Raw genomic sequence first — 24,797 nt, 5'->3', positions numbered from 1 at the left:
CACTTCTGCACATGCGGCAAAAACCCGGAAATACATTTCTGGGTTTGCCACTTACATATCCTGAAATTTATGTAAGCGGAGGGATATGTAAGCGGAGGTACGACTATATTTTGTTTCAGGGGAAGTGAGGAGTAGAGATGAATTCCTCTATCGGTGCCGTTCAAAGCAAATTGCTGTCAAAGAGCCTAAGTGTTTGGGAAATCTCCCTGACTTAGCCAGCTAGATGGTGATTGCTTATCCCTGCTTCCCCCTAAGGTCCCTGGGCAATGTTAAAAGCAGTTTGAAACAACTTACTGGAACAGGACTAAGGTGGGTCCAAAAAGTATACAACTCAAGTGTCAGATTCCAGGGTAAAGAGGAGCACCTCCAACAGATGCCCCACCGCTTGGACTTAATACAAGAAAAAGAACCTTATCGCATTGTGTGTGTAGGAACTAGCATACTGTACGAAGGTAAAGTTCGCATCAATTTCTCTTCCCCCTTTTATCTCTGGCCCCACCCAACATTGGCATGTGGACCCCGGAAAGGCCACCCAGAAAGAGGACGTGGCCTGGAAATGCCCCCCACCCCACCCCTGGAACCAGAGCATGGGGCAGTGGGGAATCACATACAGGCATGGGAATCTTGGACAGTTCTTTGCCAATGCAGTTCTTCATTATGCTCCAGAGGTTAAGGCTGTAGTTGGGCTTGTCCGGGACCCGAGTCCGCCTCTTCTTCTTGTGAATGCCATCTTTGCTTGAACCGTCGTAGCTGGCTTGGTGAGAGCTCTCGAACACCTGGGGAGGAAGCAGAGCAGGAGGGAGAGTTCAAGGGGCCTGTCAGCCAGCAACACACCTTGAGACTTTCAGCTCCCTGCCCACGTCTCCATACGGGAAAGTGATCTCCCCAGCAGCCCAAAATCGCAACGGCTGCTGTCTTTAATTCAGCTTGCTAATTTTAGCTGCTTGGCTGTGCTTTTATATGCTTGTCCCTGAATGGCAAAGGCTAGCAGCTGATACAAATAAATGTCTATCATATTGATAAAGGAGTGCCTCCACCCCCATCGTTCAGCCCGGACACTGAGGTCCAGCGCTGAGGGCCTTCGGGCAGTTCCCTCACCACGACTAGTGAAGCTACAGGGAACCAGGCAGAGGGCCTTCTTGGTAGTGGCACCTCCCCTGTGGAAAGCCCTCCCATCAGATGTCAAGAAGATAAAGAACTACAGTGGTACCTCAGGTTAAGTACCTCGTTCCGGAGGTCCGTTTTTAACCTGAAACTGTTCTTAACCTGAAGCACCACTTTAGCTAATGGGGCCTCCTGCTGCCGCCACGGCACGATTTCTGTTCTCATCCTGAAGCAAAGTTCTTAACCCGAGGTAATATTTCTGGGTTAGCGGAGTCTGTAACCTGAAGCGTATGTAACCTGAAGTGTATGTAACCTGAGGTACCACTGTACACCACTTTGAGAAGACATCTGTATGAGGAAGTCTTTAATGTTTGATGTTGTGTTTTAAATATTTTGTAGGGAGCCACCCAGGGTGGCTGGGGCAACCCAATCAGATGAGCGGAGTACAAATAATAAAATTATTATTATTATTATTATTATTATTATTATTATTATTATTAGGAGGAGGAAGGTATTGTGGGTGGGAGGTGTTGGCAGGCCAATGACAAGCATAGGAAGCTCATTGTGACTGGGAGTGGTTCTCTGGGATTTCAAATAAGGCTTCTCTTCCAGAAAAACAGAAACTCTGCCCCATCAGTGAGCCATAACCCTTCCGGCCATCCCAGCCTTAGAACATACATGGTGCCACCAAAGGGGGGGGGAGGCAAATTCCCATTTCAAACTTTGCAAAATGCACTTACGTTGTCGTCCAGGTTCCAGCTCTCCCCTCGGCCTTCGCTGGTCCCGCTAATGTTGCTGCCGGCACGCCTGCAGAGAAAACGCAGGGGGGAGCGGTGAGTGAGGCGGCGCACAGAAGCCCGGAGCCGCGAGCGAGAGTTACCCATCCACAATGGAAGCCTCTGCTGCAGAACATGCCCTTGAGAGAGAGCGTCACAAATGGGCGGGTTCTGATATGCAAATGCACGGCTTCACATTCCTACAAAGCCAGCCTGCTAGTCAGCTTGTCCAAAGCCCCAAAGGCAAGATTTTCTGGACCAGGCAGGTGAGAAGAGTGAACTGGGCACAGGGACAGAAGAAGAGGCTGCTGGATCAGGCCAGTGGTCCACCTAGTCCAGCATCTTGTTCTCGCGGTGGCCAATCAGATGCCCCAATGGGAAACCCACAAGTAGGATTCAAACACAAGAGCCCTCTTCTCTCCCGAGGTTCCCAGCAACTGGTATTCAGAAACATTGATGCCTCTCTGACTGTGGAGGCAGAGCATAGCCATTCTGGTATCCCTCTCCTCCATGAATTTGTCCAATCCTCTTTTAAAGCATTCAAGTTGGTGGTCCTCACTGATTCATGTGGCAGTGAGTTCCATGGGTTGTTTTTTTTAAAACTTTCTTTTATCTGCTCTTTCACTGAACAGGCTGGAGGCACTGAAAGAAAGGGGGTTTCTTTCCTCCACTTCAAGTTGAATGCAAGTGGCCCACTCATTAGGGGTGGCCTTCTAAGCATCTAACGAAAAGCCAAACTTGTCTGTTGAAAATGGGCAAGATCTAAAAGAGGCCTGCTATCCATTGCCAAGTGCTCCAAAGAGAGGAAATGGCCTCTTTCACACAACCTATTTGTTTTGCATTCATCCTGATCCGCCTGCACAAAGCTTGCGCAGAGGTTAGAATCATAGAATCATAGACTGTAGAGGTGGGAGGGACCCCAAAAGTCATCTAGCATCCGTGACAGTTGGCCATTCAACTTCTGCTTAAAAATCTCCAAGGAAGGAGAGTCCACAACCTCCTGAGGGAGACCCTGTTCCACTGTCAAATAGCTCTTATTATCAGAAAGTTCTTCCTGATGTTTAGTCGGAATCTCCTTTCTTGAAGCTGTTGGTTCGAGTCCTACCCTCTGGAGCAGGAGAAGACAAGCTTGCTCCCTCTTCCACATGACAGCCCTTCAGAGATTTGAAGATGGTTGTCTCTTTTCCAGGCTAAACATACCCAGCTCCTTCAACCATTCCTCAGCAGGCTTGGTTTCCAGACCCTTGATCATCTTGGTAGATTACAGATGAAATTCAGAAAATTAGAATATCGTGGAAAAGTTCATTTATTTCAGTAATTCAACTTAAAAGGTGAAACTAATATATGAGATAGACTCATAACATGCAAAGTGCAATATTGCTCTATTTGCAGTCCTTGTTTTGCCGATTTCATTTAATATTCTAATTTTCGGAGACTGTTAATTGGCGGTTTTCATCATCTGTATGCCGTGATCATCACAATTATAACAAATAAAGGCTTGACATATCTAGCCTTGCATGTCATGAGTCTATCTCATATATTAGTTTCACCTGTTAAGTTGAATTACTGAAATAAATGAACTTTTCACCTCATCTTCAGTGTAGATTTTTTGCTTTATTGTTAGGCGTCTAGCACGCTTCCCCCTGCGAGCCTCTGCAGGTCGTAAAGCAATTAGCAGATAGCAAAGTTGCACAGCGGTCGTGTGTGTATCGAAAGAGCAGTGAACAAGTCCCACACGTTTCTTCTGTCCTAATATCACTTTATTTGCTCAAAAGTAGCATATTTACAAACAAGAACTTCCATCTGATTTAAGCTGCATCTTCTCCCTCTGTTTGCAGCTACGCAACAAAGCTGCTTTCACTTTCTACTCAGCTCACAGCCTTCCAAGCTGCTTTCTGCACGTCCTGGCTTACTTCCCTTGTAAGCACCTCCTCTCAGACTTGAGGCACAGAAGGTTAACCCTTCACTACACCCAACAATATCTACTCTCAAACATTTACTCTGATTTGTTTGTGGGCAGGTTATACAACAACAGTCCTTCATCCTTATTTGCTTGGGGGCTGCTTATGCAACTTCCTGCTAATCAATGCACTTCTGTCACTTCCCTAACAGCAGAAGGTCAGTTTCTTCCTTCTTCTTCTTTTAAGGTGGATTTTGTTAGGCTAGGGTTTCCGACTGCCTGGAGGCTCCCAGGGAACAGGTGCCATACCTACCGGTGGTGCTTCGACGGATCCGCAGCTACTGTGATGAAAGCTTGTGCGTCCTCCATGGCATCAAAGTACTCCGTCTCCTCATCTTCATCACTGGCTTCCGCTTTCACGCTCTGTACGCTCCCTGCTGGCAGAGAGGCAATAATACCCAGGTGAGCAAATCTGCTGGCTTGGCTGGAGCTGATGGGAGTCAGAATCATGGAATTGTAGAGTTGGAAGAGCCCCCCCCCCCAAGGATCATCTAGTCCAACCCCCTGCAATGCAGCCCCCCGAGTCTCTACTGCCAGCCCTCATCCGTCATGCCACCTTGCCAGGGAAAATACAAAACATTAAACAAAGCCACAGAGACTTGCGAACTACCCAACCTAAGATGAACTTATAATGTCTGGTTTCAATAGATTTTCCCAATGCTTAACTCAGTCTTTTAGGTAAGTTCATGAAGATACCAACAAAAGGTAAGTTCGGTGTTATTCACAATACCGAGAGATGCTAGTGGAGTTGTAAGGTAAAGGTAAAGGGACCCCTGACCATTAGGTCCAGTTGTGGCCCGACTCTGGGGTTGTGGCGCTCATCTCGCTTTATTGGCCGAGGAAGCCGGCGTACAGCTTCCGGGTCATGTGGCCAGCATGACTAAGCCACTTCTGGCGAACCACAGCAGCGCACGGAAACACTGTTTACCTTCCCGCTGGAGCGGTACCTATTTATCTACTTGCACTTTGACGTGCTTTCGAACTGCTAGGTTGGCAGGAGCAGGGACCGAGTAACGGGAGCTCACCCCGTCACAGGGATTCGAAGCACCGACCTTCTGATCAGCAACTCTTAGGCTCTGTGGTTTAACCCACAGCGCCACCCGCGTCCCTTAGTGGAGTTGTAGATTGATGTTAATGAAGTTGTAGACAGGGTACCGGCGTTTTGCACCTGTTTCGCCCTGGCAGTCCAAGTAATCAAGAGGCTTCTGTTGGCCCCCGATGGGGCCCTTTTACTGGGGCTTGCAGGTAGCACACTCCCAAGATAGATTTCCGGGCTTCTCCAGTGGTCTAATCTCAAAGTCTTGATACGTATATTGATATCCAGTCTTATAGAAAATACCCTTTCTAGGCTTAAGCTTAAGAGACTGATTTGCTTAGCTGCAGCAGCTCTCCAGGGTTTCAGGGTCTCTCCCTGGAGATGCTGCTGGGAATTGAATCTGGGACCTTCTGCATGCAAAGCAGGTGCTCTGGCCCTTCCCCTTAAAAAGTGTTAAGTTCCTAGTCCCCATGGTTCTAAGGAAAGAGCCGGATGAAGCAGGAACATAGGAGGGCTGCCTTATGCCGAGTCAGACTATTGGTCCACGCAGCTCATTGCTGCCTATACTAACTTGCAGCCCTCCCTGGAGGTTCTGGCTGGGAATCAAACCTGGGACCTTCTGCATGCAACACAGGTGCTCTAACATTGAGCTCCGGCCCTTCCCTGCGAAAAGTCCTAGCCAGCTAAGGTGCAGGGCAAGAGCTGCTTGTCAAATATGGAAGCAGTCGTGGCAGCGGGCCTCCTCCTCACCTTTGGACGCACGGATGCTGGTGTTCGTAGAGAGGGAGGGGGCCCCTCGGCAGGCTCTCTCCAAGTTGTTGTGCTGCTTGGCTAGCTGCTCAATGGTTTCCTCCAGGCGGGTCCGCTGCTCCCGCTCATACTGGAGTGCCCGCTGCCATTTGCGGCTGTGGGTCTCGGCTAAATCCAGGAAGTCGCGGCAGGCCTGCAAGCAGAGAGAAGGCAAGGGGTCAGCAGGGGAGAGCTGCAGCAGCCCAGGGATAGCTCAGTCGGTAGAGCACGAGACTCTTAATCTCAGGGTTATGGGTTTGAGCCCCACACTGGGTGAAAGATCCCTGCATTGCTGGAAGTTGGACTAGATGGTCCTCATGGTCTCTTCCAACTCTATGATTCTAGGAGGGTCAGCACTCTATGGCCATCTGGAGGACCGTATTCTCCAATATGAACCTGCCCAGGCTCTAAAATCTTCTCTTGCTCCTGCCACCTCACAGGCATGCTTGGTGGGGATGCAGAACAGGGCCTTCTCGGTGGCTGCTCCCAGGCTTCCCAGAGAAGCCAGAGACTGGCTCCCTCCTTGTTGGCCCCCCAGAGAAAAGTGAAGGCTGTTTTATTCCGAGAATGCCTTTGGGAATTGACTAGGGGTTTTTTAAGGAAAGGGCTTTTAATAGTTGCTTGGAGGACAGCTGGAGCCTGACTTGGGAGAGGGGGGCAGTGATTTGTGGGGACCTGTACCAGGAAGCAAGAGACAGAGGCAGGGGAAGCTTCAGAGCTGGAGGGTGGAGCACTGGAGGAAGAGGCAAGCCAGGCAAGTGAAGGGCTGGATGCTTCCCAACCCTCTCCTGTACCCGTCTCCCAGAACCAGGAGGGGAATGAAGAGGGAGGAGCACAGGCAGTTTCCATGCAAGCATAGTCTCCGGCTGCACAGCCTGTCAGGGGCAGCTACATAAACTGGTGGAGGAGGAGTGGCCCCCTGTTGCTGCAACTGCTCCATAGAGCGCAGACCTGGGACTAGGCCCCCTACCCCACCCTCTGCTTCTCTCCCCGCCCCTGTCTTTCCTTCCTCCCCAGGACCTGAACAGTTCAGCCAGTGGCAGCCAGAGGTCCTTTTGCTGCATGCCCAACCTCTCTCCGACACTGGGGATGCTCAGCCAATCACTGCCAGCGGCTCTGCGACTCCCAGGAAATGCCCTAGCATATGTGGGAAGCCTGTCCAAAAACTTAAAATCTGCTCCCCAAAAGTGAACCTACACAGAAAGATACCGAGTTGCTTCCAAGCGCCTCTTGCTTTTGGTAAGTCTGAAGAGGAAGGGCTGTCACACCTGCCGGGCAGGCACTAAAAATGTTTGGGCATCACCAGGAGCCGAAATACACAGCTAGAACAATTAAGTGGCCCCTCATGAGAGGTTAGAAGACCCCTAATGGGAATCCTAATGGGGTATTAATCCACTTAAAAAAAGGTAAAGGTACCCCTGCCCGTACGGGCCAGTCTTGACAGACTCTGGGGTTGTGCGCCCATCTCACTTAAGAGGCCTGGGGCCAGCGCTGTCCGGAGACACTTCCGGGTCACGTGGCCAGCGTGACAAAGCTGCATCTGGCGAGCCAGAGCCGCACACGGAAACACCCTTTACCTTCCCGCTGGTAAGCGGTCCCTATTTATCTACTTGCACCCGGAGGTACTTTCGAACTGCTAGGTTGGCAGGCGCTGGGACCGAGCAGCGGGAGCGCACCCCGCCGCAGGGATTCGAACCGCTGACCTTTCGATCGGCAAGTCCTAGGCGCTGAGGCTTTAACCCACAGCGCCACCTGCGTCCCTCATTAATCCACTTAATGGGACATTAATCCACAGGACGTTTTATATGGGTATGTTCAGATTACACAAGAACCTAGAAAACGGAACTGGGTCTAAAATTCAACTTCCAGAGGATCTCAAGTCCTTTTCCTTTCCTTTCCTTTCCTTTCCTTTCCTTTCCTTTCCTTTCCTTTCCTTTTAAAAGCCGGTTACTAACTCTTTAGGCTGTGAATATACCTTTAAGTCTTATATGTGAATATAGGAAACACCCAATGAAAGCTGCAAAGCCAGAGATATGTTGCATGAATAAGATTTTCAGGAGTTGTGGAGGTTCTAGCAAAACTAGACTTGTGCATTGAAAAACCATGCAAAATAAAACAATCTATGCACATTTGATGTGTTTTCATAATTTATATAGGTAGCAGAAGTCAGGGGTTTTCCCATAGGATTTGGATTGCCAGGGCAGAGAATTGTCAAGGTTTCTAGCAGAGAGTATGTGGAACCTGGGGAGGTGAGTAGGGACAGCATGTTGAATTATGCTCCAGGAGAAAATGAAGGGACCAGTCCAGATGGGGACATACACACACATATGTACACACACACACACAGAGGGAGAGAGAGTCCAAGGCTGTTGCTGCAAAAAATAGCTCTCTGATATTTGCATTCCACCACAGCACATGCTATTTAGTGCTCTGACTCCCCCCGCCCCACCCCACACTGTGCAGCCATGAACCCCTAAATGGAAACAGTCATGCAAACTGAGCTCATATCCCTGTTTAGTTCACATACTTTATTTAATATATACAGCTGCACAACTGGTGTGTGTGTGTGATGAGGCCCTAAGGTACTGAAGGTAATGGGGCTCTTTATATGTCTAGCTGCCCTTTGTCAACAACACATTGTCACTGCTTTTTGGATTGAATATATGCTATATGGTAGTTTATGGACCTAATAGGTATCTAAAGCCATTTGCAGATGCAGAATGTAGGCCCCCTGTATACAGAAATGAGCAAACCTTTGATATTTTAGGGAGCAGGCTAGCAGGCGGGGCCCATTACTTACATCATAGGAGCCTACACAACATAAAACACTGTTCCTGTATGTAGATTTTATTTTATGTGTTTTTTATCTTGTATTTTGGAAATGTACACCCAGTTGTTTTTTTCCTTTAAATTTTTTGGCGGTGGGGCCCTAGGCTACAGCTTGTTTAGCTTACACGTAAATCCGGTACTGAGCCCCTCCCTGGACATAAGCTCTGCTACACACAGAGACAGACACACACATTGCAAATTCCTTCCCATCTTCCCTCCCCTCTGAAGCCAGGCAGAATGGCTAGCCCTCTTTTCCTATTCTTAGTCAAGCAGAGTCCAGACAAGACAGGCAATCCCCTGTGTAGCAATTAAAGGCACAATACGGCAAGATGCTCCTGACAGCTTAAAAGGCCAGCTTTTTTGCAGGTGGAACAAGGACAGGTCAGACTCCTGGGGAAACACAGATGTGCAAAGCAGAGCTCTCTAACAAGCGTTTCTAGTTCCAAATGTTCAGTGTTGGAATTCACAACCCGGGCTGAATTTTGTAAGATGGGCTCCTAAACAACTGTTAGCTTATTTCTAAATTTCTAACACACACACACACACACACACACACACACACACACACACACACACAGAGAGAGAGAGAGAGAGAAGCAAAGAAACACAACATAAAATGCAACCCATAGTTTCAAATTTAACCGCAGCAAACTGAAAAGCAGCACAGATAACAATGTGGCCTTAATATATTTGAAAGACATTTCTGTTAAAAAAGGTCTCTCTCCCTTGAGAGCGATTGTGTGTGGCACCAAAAGGTGACTAAAGGCAGGCTATTTCGTATCTGCCTCCTATTCAGCAAGTCTTTATAGAATCTTCTACTATTTTAAATCAGTTTTTTTTAATGATTCATGGTTAAATTCAGAACAAATAAGGGCTGATTTTGAAAGGTGGGGAATTGGGGAGCACAAAATCCCTTTTGAAACAATGCTGGGGAAGCTATAGGAGCAGTTAGTAAAGATAAAACTTAAAGAATCAATCAATCAATCAAATAAATTGGCAGTTTTTGGGGGTCCTTGAAAACAAAGTTTTGGCATCACAGGGGGTGTGGACCCATGGAACTGTCAAGAATTAAAACAAAAACCCTAATTAATGACAGCTTTTGGAGGCCCACAAAAACCCCTTTTGGGTGGTGGACATAGCAAGTTAACAATCCCTGGTATAGATGCTATTGTCAGTTTGCATTTTTAGTGCAGAAAGTGTTGATCTGATGTGTAGAGATATTTCCTATTCTAATTAATTCAAGAGGCATCTGGAAGCTTCTCTGTGTGAAAGAAACAAGCAGAAGGTTCATGATGTTTGGGTTATTCCTTCAGAGAAGCTGAGTACAGCTGGTTTAAACTGTTATCTTTTGTTGCGAAGGTCATGCTGACTATAATAATAAGGCAAGAAGGAGCCTGGGATTCACTCTTCTCTCTCTCTCTCTCTCTCTCTCTCTCTCTCTCTCTCTCTCTCTCTCCTTCTGGTGTGGTGTTCTGTACATAGTATGCTTAGTGTTAAGGTTTTAGTCTCATTGTAAGTTATTGTAAGTTTAAGTTAAGTCTGCTGCAACTGGATTTCTTCTGGACAGTGCCAATCCCAAATGTATTGGATTTGTGACCATTATGCTCATTTGCCTTCAGTAGCAGTAAAGCTCTGCTGGATGAAATACAATGTGAAAAGGATCTAGGAGTCTTGGTTGACCACAAACTTGACATGAGCCAACAGTGTGACGCAGCAGCTAAAAAAGCCAATGCAATTCTGGGCTGCATCAATAGGAGTATAGCATCTAGATCAAGGGAAGTAATAGTGCCACTGTATTTTGCTCTGGTCAGACCTCACCTGGAGTACTGTGTCCAGTTCTGGGGACCACAGTTCAAGAAGGACACTGACAAACTAGAATGTGTCCAGAGGAGGGCAACCAAAATGGTCAAAGGCCTGGAAACGATGCCTTATGAGGAACGGCTAAGGGAGCTGGGCATGTTTACCTGGAGAAGAGGAGGTTAAGGGGTGATATGATAGGCATGTTCAAATATATAAAAGGATGTCACATAGAGGAGGGAGAAAGGTTGTTTTCTGCTGCTCCAGTGAAGCGGACACGGAGCAATAGATCCAAACTGCAAGAAAGAAGATTCCACCTAAACATTAGGAAGAACTTCCTGACAGTAAGAGCTGTTCGATAGTGGAATTTGCTGCCAAGGAGTGTGGTGGAGTCTCCTTCTTTGGAGGTCTTTAAGCAGAGGCTTGACAACCATATGTCAGGAGTGCTCTGATGGTGTTTCCTGCTTGGCAGGGGGTTGGACTCGATGGCCCTTGTGGTCTCTTCCAACTCTATGATTCTATGATTCAATTGCCTGGTCTATTTTTGGGGAATCCTGCAACATGTTTAATTTTTTACTCTGCTAACTATATGTTGAAGTTCTGCTCTGGATCAATATTGAATAGAATTTCATGACAGCTATCACTCCATGGACCTGGTTTGGCCCACCGGCTGCCAGTTCCTAAACCTTAATCTAGAATGTCAAATATTCGGCTTTCCTATTGTCAAGCACCCCTCTCTGGATCAGCAACATGATCCAAACAGGCTGGAACAAACCATACAAACAAACACACACACACACACACACACACACACCACGCCAGTTGACAGCTGCTCAGTTGGGCTTCGTTCTTGATGTCCTTCTGGAGATTACACAAGCCATCTTTTGTTTTCAAGGCTGGAGTAGGTGGTTGTTTTGTGGGGGAAAGAAACCTGGAGCAGGAGGCCAGGAACAACGTCATAGAAGAGAGGGCAAAAGAGGGGAAGGAAGGGGGATAAAATAGGTTTTCATAATGCTCATAGCAAATTTAAAAAACCAGCTCTTTAAGCCAAACTACCACGCGGTGTATCATTTCTACATTGTTCCTCTCAACTGTTGCTACCTTGACAGCTGGAGAACTTAAGGATCTTTCCAAGAGAGACCTCTGGGTCTTAGGAAAGGACAGCAACATGTTAGTGACCACATACACACCACCTGAGCTCCTTTATAAATCATGCCAATATTCCTTTCCACCAGCTCGTTACGCTTGCATCCTGAACCTCTGAACGTGGTTAAAAATGTGTGCATTGTGACAAGCATCTCTAAAGCCAGTTTGTAATCATCTCCTTTGCTCTCTTAACACTCGATGGCACCGTAATGGCCATTTTACTGCAAGTGTCTTTCGAAGCTCTTAAAAGGGAGCTGTGTAATTACAGGTGATGTTCTCAAAACGCATTACATGAAAAATAATCCTTTCCTCACTACTGGGGGACAGCAAGCAATTTCCATATTATGGCTCTGGGAAGTGGTTTTTGGCAGGCAGACTGGTTCTGCGGGGGGGGGGTGAATCCTATTTACAGCATCAATTTATTGTTAACAATATTACTGTCTCGTTATTTATTGGGGATGTGCAGGACCCAAGCACAACAGCGCTCTCCCCTCTTGCTGTTTCCAGCAACTGGTACTCAGAAGCGGTATTGCCTCTAAAACTGTCCAATGCAACCTTGCCCATTGGATATACAATCTACCGTATTTTTTGCTCTATAAGACTCACTTTTTCCCTCCTGAAAAGTAAGGGGAAATGTGTGTGCATTTTATGGAGCAAATGCAGGCTGCACAGCTATCCCAGAAGCCAGAACAGCAAGAGGGATTGCTAATTTCACTGCGCAGCGATCCCTCTTGCTGTTCTGGCTTCTGAGATTCAGAATATTCTTTTTCTTGTTTTCCTCCTCCAAAAACTAGGTGCGTCTTGTGGTCTGGTGCGTCTTATAGAGCGAAAAATATGGTAATTTAAACTTAAAATAAAAGCTTTGCATTTTTGTTTACAGATGCCAGCTTAAAACCATTGTTGTCTCAGCAAGACGGATGCTTGGAGGTTTTGAAGCAGAGGTCAAATGGCCACCTGTCTTGGATGCTTTTATCTGAGATTCCTGCATTTCAGGGGGTTGGACTAGATGACCCTTGGAGATCCCTTTCAACTCTGCAGCTGTATGACTTTCTTTCAGCTGTGGAATTTGCTCCCACGAGGTGTGGGGATGGCCACCAACGCAGATGGCTTTAAAAAGAGGATTGGACAAATTCATGGAGGAGAAGGCTGTCCACAGCTACTAGCCACGACAGATATGCTCTGCCTTCCCAGGCAGAGGCAGCAATCCTTCTGAATACCACTTTTGCTGGGTATCTTGAGTGGAGACAGCAGTGCTTATTTCACTCAGGTCCTGTTTCCAGGCTTCTATGGAAAGGTTTCTAGTTCGCCATTGTGAGAACAGGATGCTGGACTAGGTAGTACTTGGTTGTCGAACTTAATCCGTTCCGTGAGTCCGTTCGACTCCTGGAACCGTCCGAAAACCAAGGCACGGCTTCCGATTGGCTGCAGGAGTTTCCTGCACTCAACCGAAAGCCGTGGAAGCCCTGTCGGAAGTTTGGTTTCCAAAAAACGTCCGCAAACCGGAACACTCACTTCCAGGTTTGTCCAAAAAACGTCCGCAAACCGGAACACTCACTTCCAGGTTTGTCCAAAAAACGTCCGCAAACCGGAACACTCACTTCCAGGTTTGCGGTGTTCGGGAGCCTATTTGTTCGGGAGCCAAGCCGTTCGACAACCAAGTACCACTGTAATGTAAACTAAAAAAAAAAAAAAAAAAAAAGCCCAAACTTTGCTGTGTTTCATGCATTGATTTGTCTGCTATATTTTGCACTGGTTTTAAATTGGCACTTTGTATGCAACTGCAATACAGTGGTACCTCAGGTTAAGTACTTAATTCGTTCTGGAGGTCCATTCTTAACCTGAAACTGTTCTTAACCTGAAGCACCACTTTAGCTAATGGGGCCTCCTGTTGCCACCGCACTGCCAAAGCATGATTTCTGTTCTCATCCTGAAGCAAAGTTCTTAACCCAAGGTACTATTTCTGGGTTAGCGGAGTCTGAAGCATATGTAACCTGAAGTGTATGTAACCCGAGGTACCACTGTACAGGGAGTGTAGCAGGCAGGAGGCTAGGGAATGAAAGAGGAAGAGGAGGAGGAAGAACAGAGGGTTCATCCTTCAAGCCGGCCACAAGGGGGCAGAGGTTATAAAGGGCTCAGCTTGCTCTCACCTGGAGCTGTTCTTGGTCCTGCAACTCCTGACCTGACTTGCTGCCTTCTCCATGAGATCTGGCATCAAACCGCAACAAGGCAAGCACACACAAAATCCCTTCCTAGTGCTCACCACCAGACTAACTTCATATCACAAGCCTACTTTTGTTTTTTTTAAGAAGAAAATGAGATTTGAACCCAAACCCCCTGATGCAAGTCCAACACTCTTTTCACCACACCAGCTGTGTGTATGTAACCCAAGGTACCACTGTATAGTCATATTATTAAGGGGGGGGGGGGGGATAAATAAACAAAGGCCAACCAAACAAGGCCCAACACAAAAAGAGAGGCTAGCTGAAATAAATGAGTCTTAAATGCACTGGCGCAGCATGAGGGGCGAAGGGGTGGTGGCCCTGGGTGCAAAATTCTGAGAGGGGAGCAACAAGGGGCCCCTACAAGGCTGTGCGGCTGAGCTCCTGCTGCTTTCTGGAGCCATGGGGAGGCAGGCCTTCAGGGCTGGGGCGGCGCCTCCTCCTCCCGCTCCTCATGGCTGGTAAAGGGGTGCCCACATGCCCCAACTCTGAGCTGACTGAGCCAGGAGGCAGCAGAGACAACAAGCCGAGAAGTTGCACAGCCACTGCCAACAGAAGCAGAACCCGTAACCATGTGCCTCACAGGCTCCATGCACCCCCAACCCCAGTCCAGCAGGGGAAGCAACATTTGCTCTGCCCTGGGCACTGGCAACCCATGCTACACCACTGCTTAAAAGCATTTCTTTAAACAAAGGATAAGAATGGTTGCTCCCTGGGTGATGGCCTCTGGCCGGTTACTATTTCTCAGCCTAAGCTACCTCAAAAGGATGTAGTGAGGATAAAATACAGGAGGGAGAACTGTGTGTGTGTCACCTTGAGCTCCTTAGGAGGGAAAATGGGATATAAATGTAATAGACAATAAAGAGAATAAGCAAAAGCTAGAGTGGCCTTTGCTGTATGTTTTGGACTACAAACATTTTATTTGTTTTTATAGCCAACCTTTTCCTCCAAGGAGCCCTCCCTCTCTGTGTATTTTCCTCACAACAACCCTGTGAGGTAGATTAGGCTGAGAGTGAGTGATCGGACCAAAGTCACCCAGTCACCTTCATGGCTGCATGGGGATTTGAACCCTGCTCTCCCAGGTCCTAGTCCAACACCCTAACTGCTACAGCACCCTAGCTCTCAATACCCATCAGCCCCTGCCAGTACAGCATTGAATGAATGAATTTATTATTTCTGTCACAGACCAGTTCCAGCCCACATACAATATCAAGAAACACAATAGGGATACATTTTAATTTGCAATCGGGTATAACAGGGACAATACAGATCTAGCAACAGTTAAAAATATATAAATTAAAACTTTGTCACTAAAATATAACCTAAAATTATCACTTAAGGCCTTAATCATTATGATATCACAGCTTGGCCAGTACAGCATTGTTCTTGGAGCTGATGAAAGATGCAGTCCGTAATATCTTCTGGAGGGCAAGTCTGAGCTAGAGAATAAAAATTTTGAAAGCAAGTAACGGGAGGCGAAATTGCGCAAGAAAAGTAAGACAGTTGACAGGTGCAGAGCAGTCAAAAGCAGACAGGTGCAATCGTGCAATAGTATTTGCCTGCAGAAGAACCATTAAGCCAGGAGGTGGAATCCTAAGCAGTTGCAAGAGGCAAGACTGGTGGGACACAGCCCCCTGGAGAGGTTTAATCTGTCTCACAGGTAGCTCCTGCATATTTCTCCAGGTAGCCGACCGCTGTCAGGCTGAGGCAGAGCAGCTTGGCTGATCTGGGCTGGCAACTCTTGCATTAATCGCCAGCTCTTCGCAGAAGGAACCATGTCAGTGGAACAGCGCCCGAGAGTCGCTGGCCTTGCTTCAACGAGACTTTTCATCTAGCACACAACCATTTTGAGGCTAACCGCCTTTGACGTTCGGTCTTCAGCTTCGTCATATGGATCAGTTTTGGGGGAGGGCAGGCGAAAGCAGCCAGCTTGCCTTTGCAAATCTCACACAGCGGCAGAGCACAAGGGCCCCTGCGGTGTGAAGACAGCCCCTTTGGCAAGGCGGCCTGAAACATACACACACACACACACACACACACACGGGACTGGGAGGATGGAAGGCTGGGAGACCAACAGTAGGTGGAGCCAGTCAACAAGAGGTGGAGCCAACCAACTCTAGTTTTGTCCCCTGCCATCCTGAGATGCAAAAGGACAACACTCAGATGGGGGGGGGGGGCAGGTAAGACAGGCAGGTGGCAGAATGAGGCTGGTGCAGTGATTTAGCAGACAAAAACTTTTACTACACCTGCAGCCTCCCAGCTCCTTGCCTCTTTCCCCACCCTTTTTTAAATACTATGGCAGGCAGGGCCCTTCTGGTATTTATTACTGTTATTATTACTATTACTATTACTATTATTATTATTATTATTACTATTATTAGTTGTTTTATCTTGCTCAAAGCAACTCAGAGCGACTTACAATAACAAAAATCTAGCCAACTTGCATTGCATGAAGTAACCCATGGTACATTTTAGGTGTACGGTCGTACCTTGGTTCTCAAACAGAATCCGTTCCGGAAGTCTGTTCAACTTCCGAAAACATTTGAAAATCAAGGTGCGGCTTCCGATTGGCTGCAGGAGCTTCCTGCACTCAATCAGAAGCCACGGAAGCTGAGTTGGATGTTCAAGTTCCAAAGAACGTTTGCAAACTGGAACACTCACTTCCGAGTTTGCAGAGTTTGGGAGCCAAAATGTACAAGGACCAAGGCATTCAAGAACCAAGGTACAACTGTATATTTCAGCGTACCAGGAGAGGCCTGCTCATACTCACAGGGGTCTTATTTGATATGCAAAGTTTAGCAGAGTATAATATCCCAACGTTCCTTCCCACCCAGTTCCCTCTCCCAGGTGGTCTCATTGCATTCAGATACTGTAGCAGCATTTTTTGTTTGTTTTATAGCTTGGTTATTGACCTCATCTTCTAACTGAAAGAGCAACAACATTCCTGCAAAGAGATGCTTTCTGCTGAAGTACATTAGCACTCCTCTGGCTAAGGTTGGACACTCCTAAATTAGGATCGGAAATATCTATCCAGTTCAGTTCTTTGAGTTTCACATTTTCTTCCCAATCTTAAACACTGTTCTCTAAATGTTGTGGCAATTTGCAATGATAATAATAATAAAAACGTTCATGAAAACTTGGAAGCATTTTAGTGCAAATTTCTCCGAATACATTATTCATGCAGTTTTTACTAATGTACACATTTCCAGCCACAATTTTCTCAAATGCAACGTGTTTGTGTATGTTATTTTGACCGAGACCTCAATTTTTATACGCATATCTTCCTTGATGCATGCATTTTTACAAACAAGACTAGAGAATTGCATCGCAAAATTCAGATAAGTGCAAATTTCAACATACAGCTGTGTTTCGGTTTGCATATTGTTTGGGAAAGCTTGGCTTTGATCCGATTTGGCTTTCAACGTATACTGACTCAAATTCCCCCTCCTCCTCTCCTTTAATGTAGGATAAGGACTACTCCCTGCTCGGCATAGTTCTGAACAGGGCACCCAAGATGCTGATCGCCGAAGAATTGATGCTTCTGAATTATGGTGCTGGAGGAGACTCTTGAGAGTCCCATGGACTGCAAGAAGATCAAACCTATCCATTCTGAAGGAAATCAGCCCTGAGTGCTCACTGGAAGGACAGATCGTGAAGCAGAGGCTCCAATACTTTGGCCACCTCATGAGAAGAGAAGACTCCCTGGAAAAGACCCTGATGTTGGGAAAGATGGAGGGCACAAGGAGAAGGGGACGACAGAAGACGAGATGGTTGGACAGTGTCCTCAAAGCTACCAGCATGAGTTTGACCAAACTGCGGGAGGCAGTGGAAGACAGGAGTGCCTGGCGTGCTCTGGTCCATGGGGTCACGAAGAGTCGGACACGACTAAACGACTAAACAACTAAACAACAACAACAAGGACTACTCCCATGTCAATTTTCATAAGACTATCAATGGCTACTCCTAACTCACCTCGAATTTTGTATTTACATCCCACTGTTTCCTCCAAGGTGCTCAAGGTGGCGGGAAAGGTTCTCCCCATCCTCATTTAATCCCCGTGGCAACCTTGCGAGGAAGGTTAGGCTGAGAGGCAGTGACTGGCCCAAGGTCACCCAGTGAGCTTCATGGCCAAGTGGGGATTTGAACCCTGGTCACTCGGGTCCTAGTCTGACACTCTAAGCAATACCCCCACACTGACTCTCACCTTTCACAGAGGATAAGGCTACTCCTGACTCACCTTTCATAAGACTATCAATGGCTACCAGTCAACCCTCCAGGATCAGTTGCAGCCTGCCTCTGGATGCTGGTCGCTGGGGAAGAACAGCTGAAGAGGGGTGTCGGGAACGTGCCCTGCTAGCGGGCTTCTCGGAAGTATCTGATTGGCTGTCGTGGGAAACAGGATGCTGGAAGAGATGGGGCCTTTCTGACGGCCTCCCTTTGCTCCTTTTTCAAGGCAATACAATCTACCCCTCATCAGCCACTGATACAAGTCATTCATTCTTTAGCAGATAACTAATACTCTCTTTCTCTCAAAGCAATCTGAGAACAAGCCCACATGCCCTCTATTGTTATAGTTCAATGGCTGCAAGTTCTCTTTCCATATTGCCTCCCGCACTCATTCACAAAGCCTGCCCAACGCTGACCCCCAGGCAACTTTATCACTAGAATTCTAGGGTGTTCTGTACGACCGGAACAATTTCCAGAGGGGTAGCCATGTTAGTGGCGCTGCAGAATAACAAAGAGCTTTGTGCCAACTTTAAAGGGCTAGCTAATTTATTAAAGGGACACGGGTGGCGCTTTGGTCTAAACCTAGGGCCTAGGGCCTGCTGATCAGAAGGTCGGCGGTTCAAATCCCCGCAACGGAGTGAGCTCCCGTTGCTCAGTCCCTGCTCCTGCCCACCTAGCAGTTCGAAAGCATGTCAAAGTGCAAGTAGATAAATAGGTACCGCTCTGGCGGGAAGGTAAACGCTGTTTCTGTGCGCTGCTCTGGTTCTCCAGAAGCGGCTTAGTCATGCTGGCCACATGACCCGGAAGCTGTACGCCGCAACCCCAGACTCGTCCGTTACTGGACCTAAAGGTCAGGGGTCCCTTTACCCCTTTACCTTTAATTTATTGAAGGATAAAGCCAGCCTTCCCCAACATCGGTGCCTTCCAGATGTTTTGGACCACAGTTCCCATCAGTCCTGGCCAGCACAGCCGGTTTTGGACTACAACTTCCATCATCCACATGAGATGAGAGGAACTGTAGTTCACAACAACCCAGAGGGTACCAGGTTGGGAAGGCCGGCATAAGCATTTGTGGACATCCACTTCATCAGATGTATGACGTGTTATCATAAGTTGCAGCGTGAGGATATACAAGCTACACATGCACAGAGGGTATTGGGGCAGGGGTGTGAATAGGCTTGGAAAAAACTAAGCTCAGAAGGAAACAAAATGCAGAAAATATGAGATGGCTCCTAGAAACAGATAACATGGTGAGAAGCATTCTTGGGAGACCCCAGCACTGCAGAGAAAAAAAAACACTCTTCTCAGTTAATTCTGTGGGGAAACAAACAGAGACACTCAAATGGGGTCAGAGCTCATGCAAGCCACAGGGTCAGCAGGAAACAGGAGGCGGCAGCAGCAGCACTGCTGGGATTGCAATCAGCATTAAGCTGAGAGGATAGACGAGTGAGGTATGTCTGCAGCCACAAAATGATTTTTTTTGTGAGGGGGTGGGGATAAGGGACAAATAACAGCACAGGAGAGGAGCAACAAGTATTGCTGCACAAATTTCCACTTGCAGCTGAACACGGATAATCATTTGCCTTACCCCCGCTGCGAATTACACAGATTTAGCCAGGTTATTTGCAGTGCGAGGTGAAGACCGCCAATCTTGAGGGGGACGAGGTAATAATCCAAGCACTGAACCGTTTGTGGGTTCTGGTGCACGTGAGAACCCAGGATAGCTGTTCCACTCCTCTTTGTGGAAAGCAGTGGGAAAGGACCAGGAAACCTCCTGAAACAGACCAGGCAGGAACTCCTACTCTGGGATTCTCAGCCGGCGAGAGGACCGTTCAACACATGCAGATGCTTCGCAGCAACAGAGGCAATAAATCCCTTCTCTAAACTAATGTTGTGCTGCCGGATTAATAGAAGAAGCTGCAGATTGAACAGACAGAAAGCAGCAGCCAGACACACTCGGCGGCAGTGATCTGGGTAGGGAAGCAGCACGATACACAGACTCACAGTTCCAATCTCAGCAGCGGGCATTTAAGAAAGAGTCATAGCTCAGCGGTAGGGCATCGGCTTTGCAAACAAAAGGTCACAGGTTCAATCCCCGGCATCTCCAGGTGGGGCTGGGAAAGCCTCCCTGTCTGAACGCATGGGAGAGCTGCTGCCAGTCAGTGTAGACCAGGCATAGGCAAACTTGGCCCTCCAGGTGTTTTGGGACTACACCTCCCATCACCCCAAGCTAACAGGACCAGTGGTCAGGGATGATGGGAATTGTAGTCCCAAAACACCTGGAGGGCCAAGTTTGCCTATGCCTGGTGTAGGCAATACTGATCTAGATGGACCAACAGTCTGACTCAATATTAGGCAGTTACCTACATTCCTAGGATCTGGTCACTTGCTCATGGTTTGTAGGATTAAAAAGGAGCAGAGTTGTACACCAACAGAAACACTATGGGGCAGGAGGCCACTCTCATGCCCCCATCCTCAAAAGGTGCTGCAGGCCTTGGAAAAGCCATGTGATTTCTCATTTATATTTTCTCTGGAGAGACAGGAAGTTGAAAGAGCAGCAGCCTGTGGCTTCCCGCAGAAATAACAACAACAACAACAACAACAACAACAACAACAACAACAACAATAGTTTATTTATAATACTAAATTCTCCAGCCACTCTGGCCGGCTCCGAACAGAATATTAAAAATACAATAAAACATCAAACATTAAAAACTTCCCTAAACAGCTCCATGAAAGAGAAGGACCAAGACTTTCCCTTTTCATACGAGTTGGTACTGGAGGAATGAGCGACATGAACACACAGAACCCTCCCGCTCTTGCATATGGGAAGGAAAAATAATCATCATTCAAGAAACTCAGTTTGCCGTACACAAGGCTGTTCCATTTTATCCTCCTGGCACCATAATTAGGTTCCCGTAGGAACAAAATGCCTTGCACAGAAGCTCACTGGTCCAGCAGTACAGGGAGTGTAGCAGGCAGGAGGCTAGGGAATGAAGGAGGAAGAGGAGGAGGGAGAACAGAGGGTTCATCCTTCAAGCTGGTCACAAGGGGGCAGAGGTTGTAAAAGGCTCAACCTGGAGCTGTTCTTGGTCCTGCAACTCCCGACTGACTTGCTGCCTTCCCCATGAGATCTGACATCAAACCACAACAAGGCAACCACACACAAAATCCCTTCTTAGTGCTCACCACCAGGTTGGCTTCATATCACAAGCCTAAAGGTAAAGGTAAAGGGACCTCTGACCATTAAGTCCAGTCGTGACCGACTCTGGGGTTGCGGCGCTCATCTCGCTTTATTGGCCGAGAGAGCCGGCGTACAGCTTCTGGTTCATGTGGCCAGCATGACTAAACCCCTTCTGGCGAACCAGAGCAGCACACGGAAATGCTGTTTACCTTCCCTGCCGGAGTGGTACCTATTTATCTACTTGCACTTTGACGTGCTTTCGAACTGCTAGGTTGGCAGGAGCAGGGACCGAGCAACGAGAGCTAACCCCGTCGCAGGGATTCGAACCGCCGACCTTCTGATCGGCAAGTCCTAGGCACTGTGGTTTAACCCACAGCGCCACCCGCATCCCTCTATCACAAGACTACTTTTGTTTTTTTATGAAGAAAATGAGATTTGAACCCAGAACCCCCTGATGCAAGTCCAACATTCTTTTCATCACACCAGCTCTGCTTTGAATAAGGAAAGGGGCGGGGGGAAGGGGAAGAATACTGCAACACCAACAGACATCAAAACTTGCTGGCAAATTTCACGGACTAGTCACAGCAAATAAGAGCCGATTTCATGGGTTGTCAAGAGTTTAATAGAAACAGCATTACAATTCTCAAGCAATGTACAGCGACCATCCCAGGTTATTCCACATCCGTTGATGCAAACAAACAGGAGAACAGCAGTATGCGCCTTTCCCTCTCCAAAAGAAACAGGCTCCCTGTAGTTGGGAAAGCAGCATTGAAAAGTCTGGGATGGGCAAATTATTAGCGGAGAGGCGTATACCCAATGCCCAAGGAAGTCAAGCAGGAGTCTTCCCTAGCTGTCCCTGGGGCCTGTTCCACGGAAGGTAAGCCCATTCTTACCTGCGAAAGAGATTTCTATGTGTATCAGCAGGTGAACACAATGTGGGAACATCAGCTCAACCTGTGGGCCATGTGATATGCACAGAGAAAACACCTTTCTTACCTGTGTAAAGGGATTTCTATGCATATCAACTGGTGACTGACCACAAGTTGAGCTCACGTTCCCAACATGTGACCACCATTACATGCACAGAGAAAGGTGTCGCCTCCATCTTTTTTTGTTTAATTTTACATTAAATGAAACTAGGCTGTACGGAGTGTCGATGGATGTAAATTTCTATCTGGAGCCCCCACGGGTCTCTACTGTGTCTCTGTTTTTTAGTTTGGGGACAATTTCCCTGATATTCAACATCTAGCAAACGAAACAATAAAAGCCCTTTATTGATGGTTATGATCTCTGTCTCAGAAACACTGAGGCTCTGACTGATGTGTTATTGCCAGGCCTCTGATGTGTTATTGCCAGGCCTCTATTGCTCCCTTGTTTGCTGAAAATGACCTCAAAGAGATGCAGCGCAGGCCCTGTCCTTTTGAGAATGAACTTAGTAGTCTAACTGTATGGCCAAGAGGTGCTTGAGCTCCTCTCTCTCTCTCTCTCTCTCTCTCTCTCTCTCTCTCTCTCACACACACACACACACAGAGAGAGAGAGAGCAACTGTCAGAGCATCCTTAGGGAAGCCCCATCTTCTCCCATCCAGGAACTACATCTCTCAGCCCCCTTGACAGAGTTGGCCCCACATAAATACGCAAGCATCCACCGGCACAAATTAAACTGCAAGTTCAGAACATGGTGCCATGGGAGGTACATGGTGCTTTCGGAGGAGCCGTGATCCCAATTACAGCTATTTTGGGCTGCGCAACAGAATAATTTCCCCTCCTCTTCCCAGCAACCTCACAAGGGAAGTGAGATGACAAATTGTGCTCTATCACTGTTCCCCACCTGATGCCTCTCATAAATATATATATATGAATTATTCAATGCAAACTTCTACAGAGGCTGGAGCAAAGAACAGGTTGTGAAACGAAATAGAATAAAGCATGCTAGCTGTGTGTCCGTGTGTCTTCTGTCCACTCCACAAGATGTCTGCTGGCGAGACATCTCAGAGTCTCTCCCTTCCTCCCTGCCGCAATGTACGATACATTAAATCAAAGATTAGAAGCCTCGGGCAATGGACACCTAGAACGTGGCCCCTTCCAGGACTCTCTTATCTGGCTCTCAGGACATTCGCTAGGCCAGGGTTAGCCAACATGGTGTCTTTTGGGTATTTGTCTCCAACTCCCATCTGCCTCACCAGCAAGGGATGATGGGAGTTGTAGTCCAGCAACATCTGGCGGGAGCCATGTTGGCTAACTGGGTATAAGGTCACATGCCTCACTGCTCCGGGCTCTCCTTGAATGCTTTTGCCCTGCTGGAATTTACTTGCTGAACTGTGATCATGTCTCTTGGCTGCCTGCACGGAAAGAGGTGTGTGCAAATGTCTGTATATATAGACACCTCTGACTTTTGCATGGCTGGAATGGAGTCTGCACTAGGAAAGGAAAACCAACACCTCTTTTGCCTCCACCCCTGCCCATTGCTGGCATGTGGCCTCTGCAAGGCTCCCCAAGAGGGGATGAGCCCTTCAGCCTGGAAAAATGCTCCCATCCTGCGCTAAATTATTGTTCAGGATTAGGGAGTCCCATCCAGCTCCATCTTCTAATAAAAGCAGCTTCTCTACAGCCAATACACACAACCAGGAGATTTATTTTTAATACATATAAATTAAGAACGGAATGGGGCGAGTAGGGGAGGCATATTTTGTTGGGAAAAGCTCTGGGCACACCCACTAAAACTAACAGCCTTATGGCCGGGGTGATCTCAGCTCCCTGGTGAGAATTCTGCCACCGGCAAATGTTTTGGGCGAGGAGTAATTTTTTGTTGGGGGGGGGGGTGTTATCCCACAATTGCTGAATGCAGAAATGGAGGATTATCCAAGAAACAATAGAAAATCCATTTTCCCTTGGCTTATGTTAGCCGGCGCTGCTTTAATCTTGTCTTTCAATACATGGTGTTGGCTGCGATGAGGGTGGGATTGGCTGGGATCCCTCATAAAAATAAACTGCGGTGTGATTAAAAGGGGGGGGGAGAGAAGTACATTCATTAGTGAGCTACAAATTTAGCTGCCAAAAGGACACATGCACACACACACACACACTCCACCCCCCAGAACATATGGAATGGCTGAGGAGGTGGGTGTTGCTGTGGAACATCTTATCCCAGGGAGGGGCGATGGGGCTGCACCGTGATCTTATTTGCAAAACAAGTCTCTTCCAGCACGCCCTTCTCTGCTCTGCTACAATTACTGTGTTGGTGGGTGGTTGATTAAACTAGATTATCAATGAAGGGACAGAATAATCCCACAGGGTTCCTGGCCTCCCCTCCCTCCTCCCAACCCCACTTCAACTCAGAGAATGTCAAATTGCAGCTCTTGATGCACAGATGTTCTCCAGCCCTCTGCTAAGAAATGGCGCTGCTCTACAGCAAAGGAGCAAAGAATAAGTAATGATTTCTGCAGCTGAGCTAACTTCGAAATCACAGGTAGCCATATTGGGCCATTAAAAAACAAAAACAAAAGCTAAGATTACAGATGCTGCTAGAATCGGTTGCCTAAATTAGGGCCCTTTGACCACAAGGTAACACTCCTCAGTTTGGCTCCTTCCGACAGTCAGCTAAAATTATTCTCCGCCATTGATAATATAATGGGAGCCAGTGTGGTGTGGTGGTTAAGAGCGGTGGACTCGTAATCTGGTGAACTGGGTTCGCGTCTCCGCTCCTCCACATGCAGCTGCTGGGTGACCTT

The 24,797-nt window shown here is 47.5% G+C and overlaps 1 protein-coding gene and 1 long non-coding RNA gene across 12 annotated transcripts in view; one reads left to right on the top strand and one right to left on the bottom strand.

The window, feature by feature from the left end:
• OSBP2 (oxysterol binding protein 2) overlaps window positions 1–24,797 on the bottom strand; it is a 159,597-nt gene that overhangs the window by 19,750 nt on the left and 115,050 nt on the right. For 6 of the 11 annotated variants that reach the window (XM_083717116.1, XM_083717121.1, XM_083717126.1 and 3 more), the window contains 4 exons: window positions 5,627–5,819; window positions 4,094–4,217; window positions 1,845–1,911; window positions 612–776 (listed from right to left, as the gene is read on the bottom strand). In XM_083717116.1, the coding sequence (XP_083573242.1) occupies window positions 612–776; window positions 1,845–1,911; window positions 4,094–4,217; window positions 5,627–5,819 (549 nt within the window). The remainder of the gene's footprint in view (window positions 1–611; window positions 777–1,844; window positions 1,912–4,093; window positions 4,218–5,626; window positions 5,820–24,797) is intronic. The other 5 variants (XM_083717119.1, XM_083717120.1, XM_083717123.1 and 2 more) reach the window with 1 other exon arrangement.
• Window positions 2,044–16,877, top strand: LOC310834295. Its single transcript, XR_014559159.1, has 3 exons — window positions 2,044–2,146; window positions 4,047–4,242; window positions 16,556–16,877. It is a non-coding gene; the product is annotated as an uncharacterized lncRNA (long non-coding RNA).

The sequence above is a fragment of the Podarcis gaigeae genome (genome assembly GCF_964106915.1).
Source record: "Podarcis gaigeae genome assembly, chromosome: 16".
NCBI classification, from domain to species: domain Eukaryota; kingdom Metazoa; phylum Chordata; class Lepidosauria; order Squamata; family Lacertidae; genus Podarcis; species Podarcis gaigeae.
Note: the sequence above shows the minus strand (reverse complement) of the source record. Positions and strands in the feature narration are given on the sequence as shown.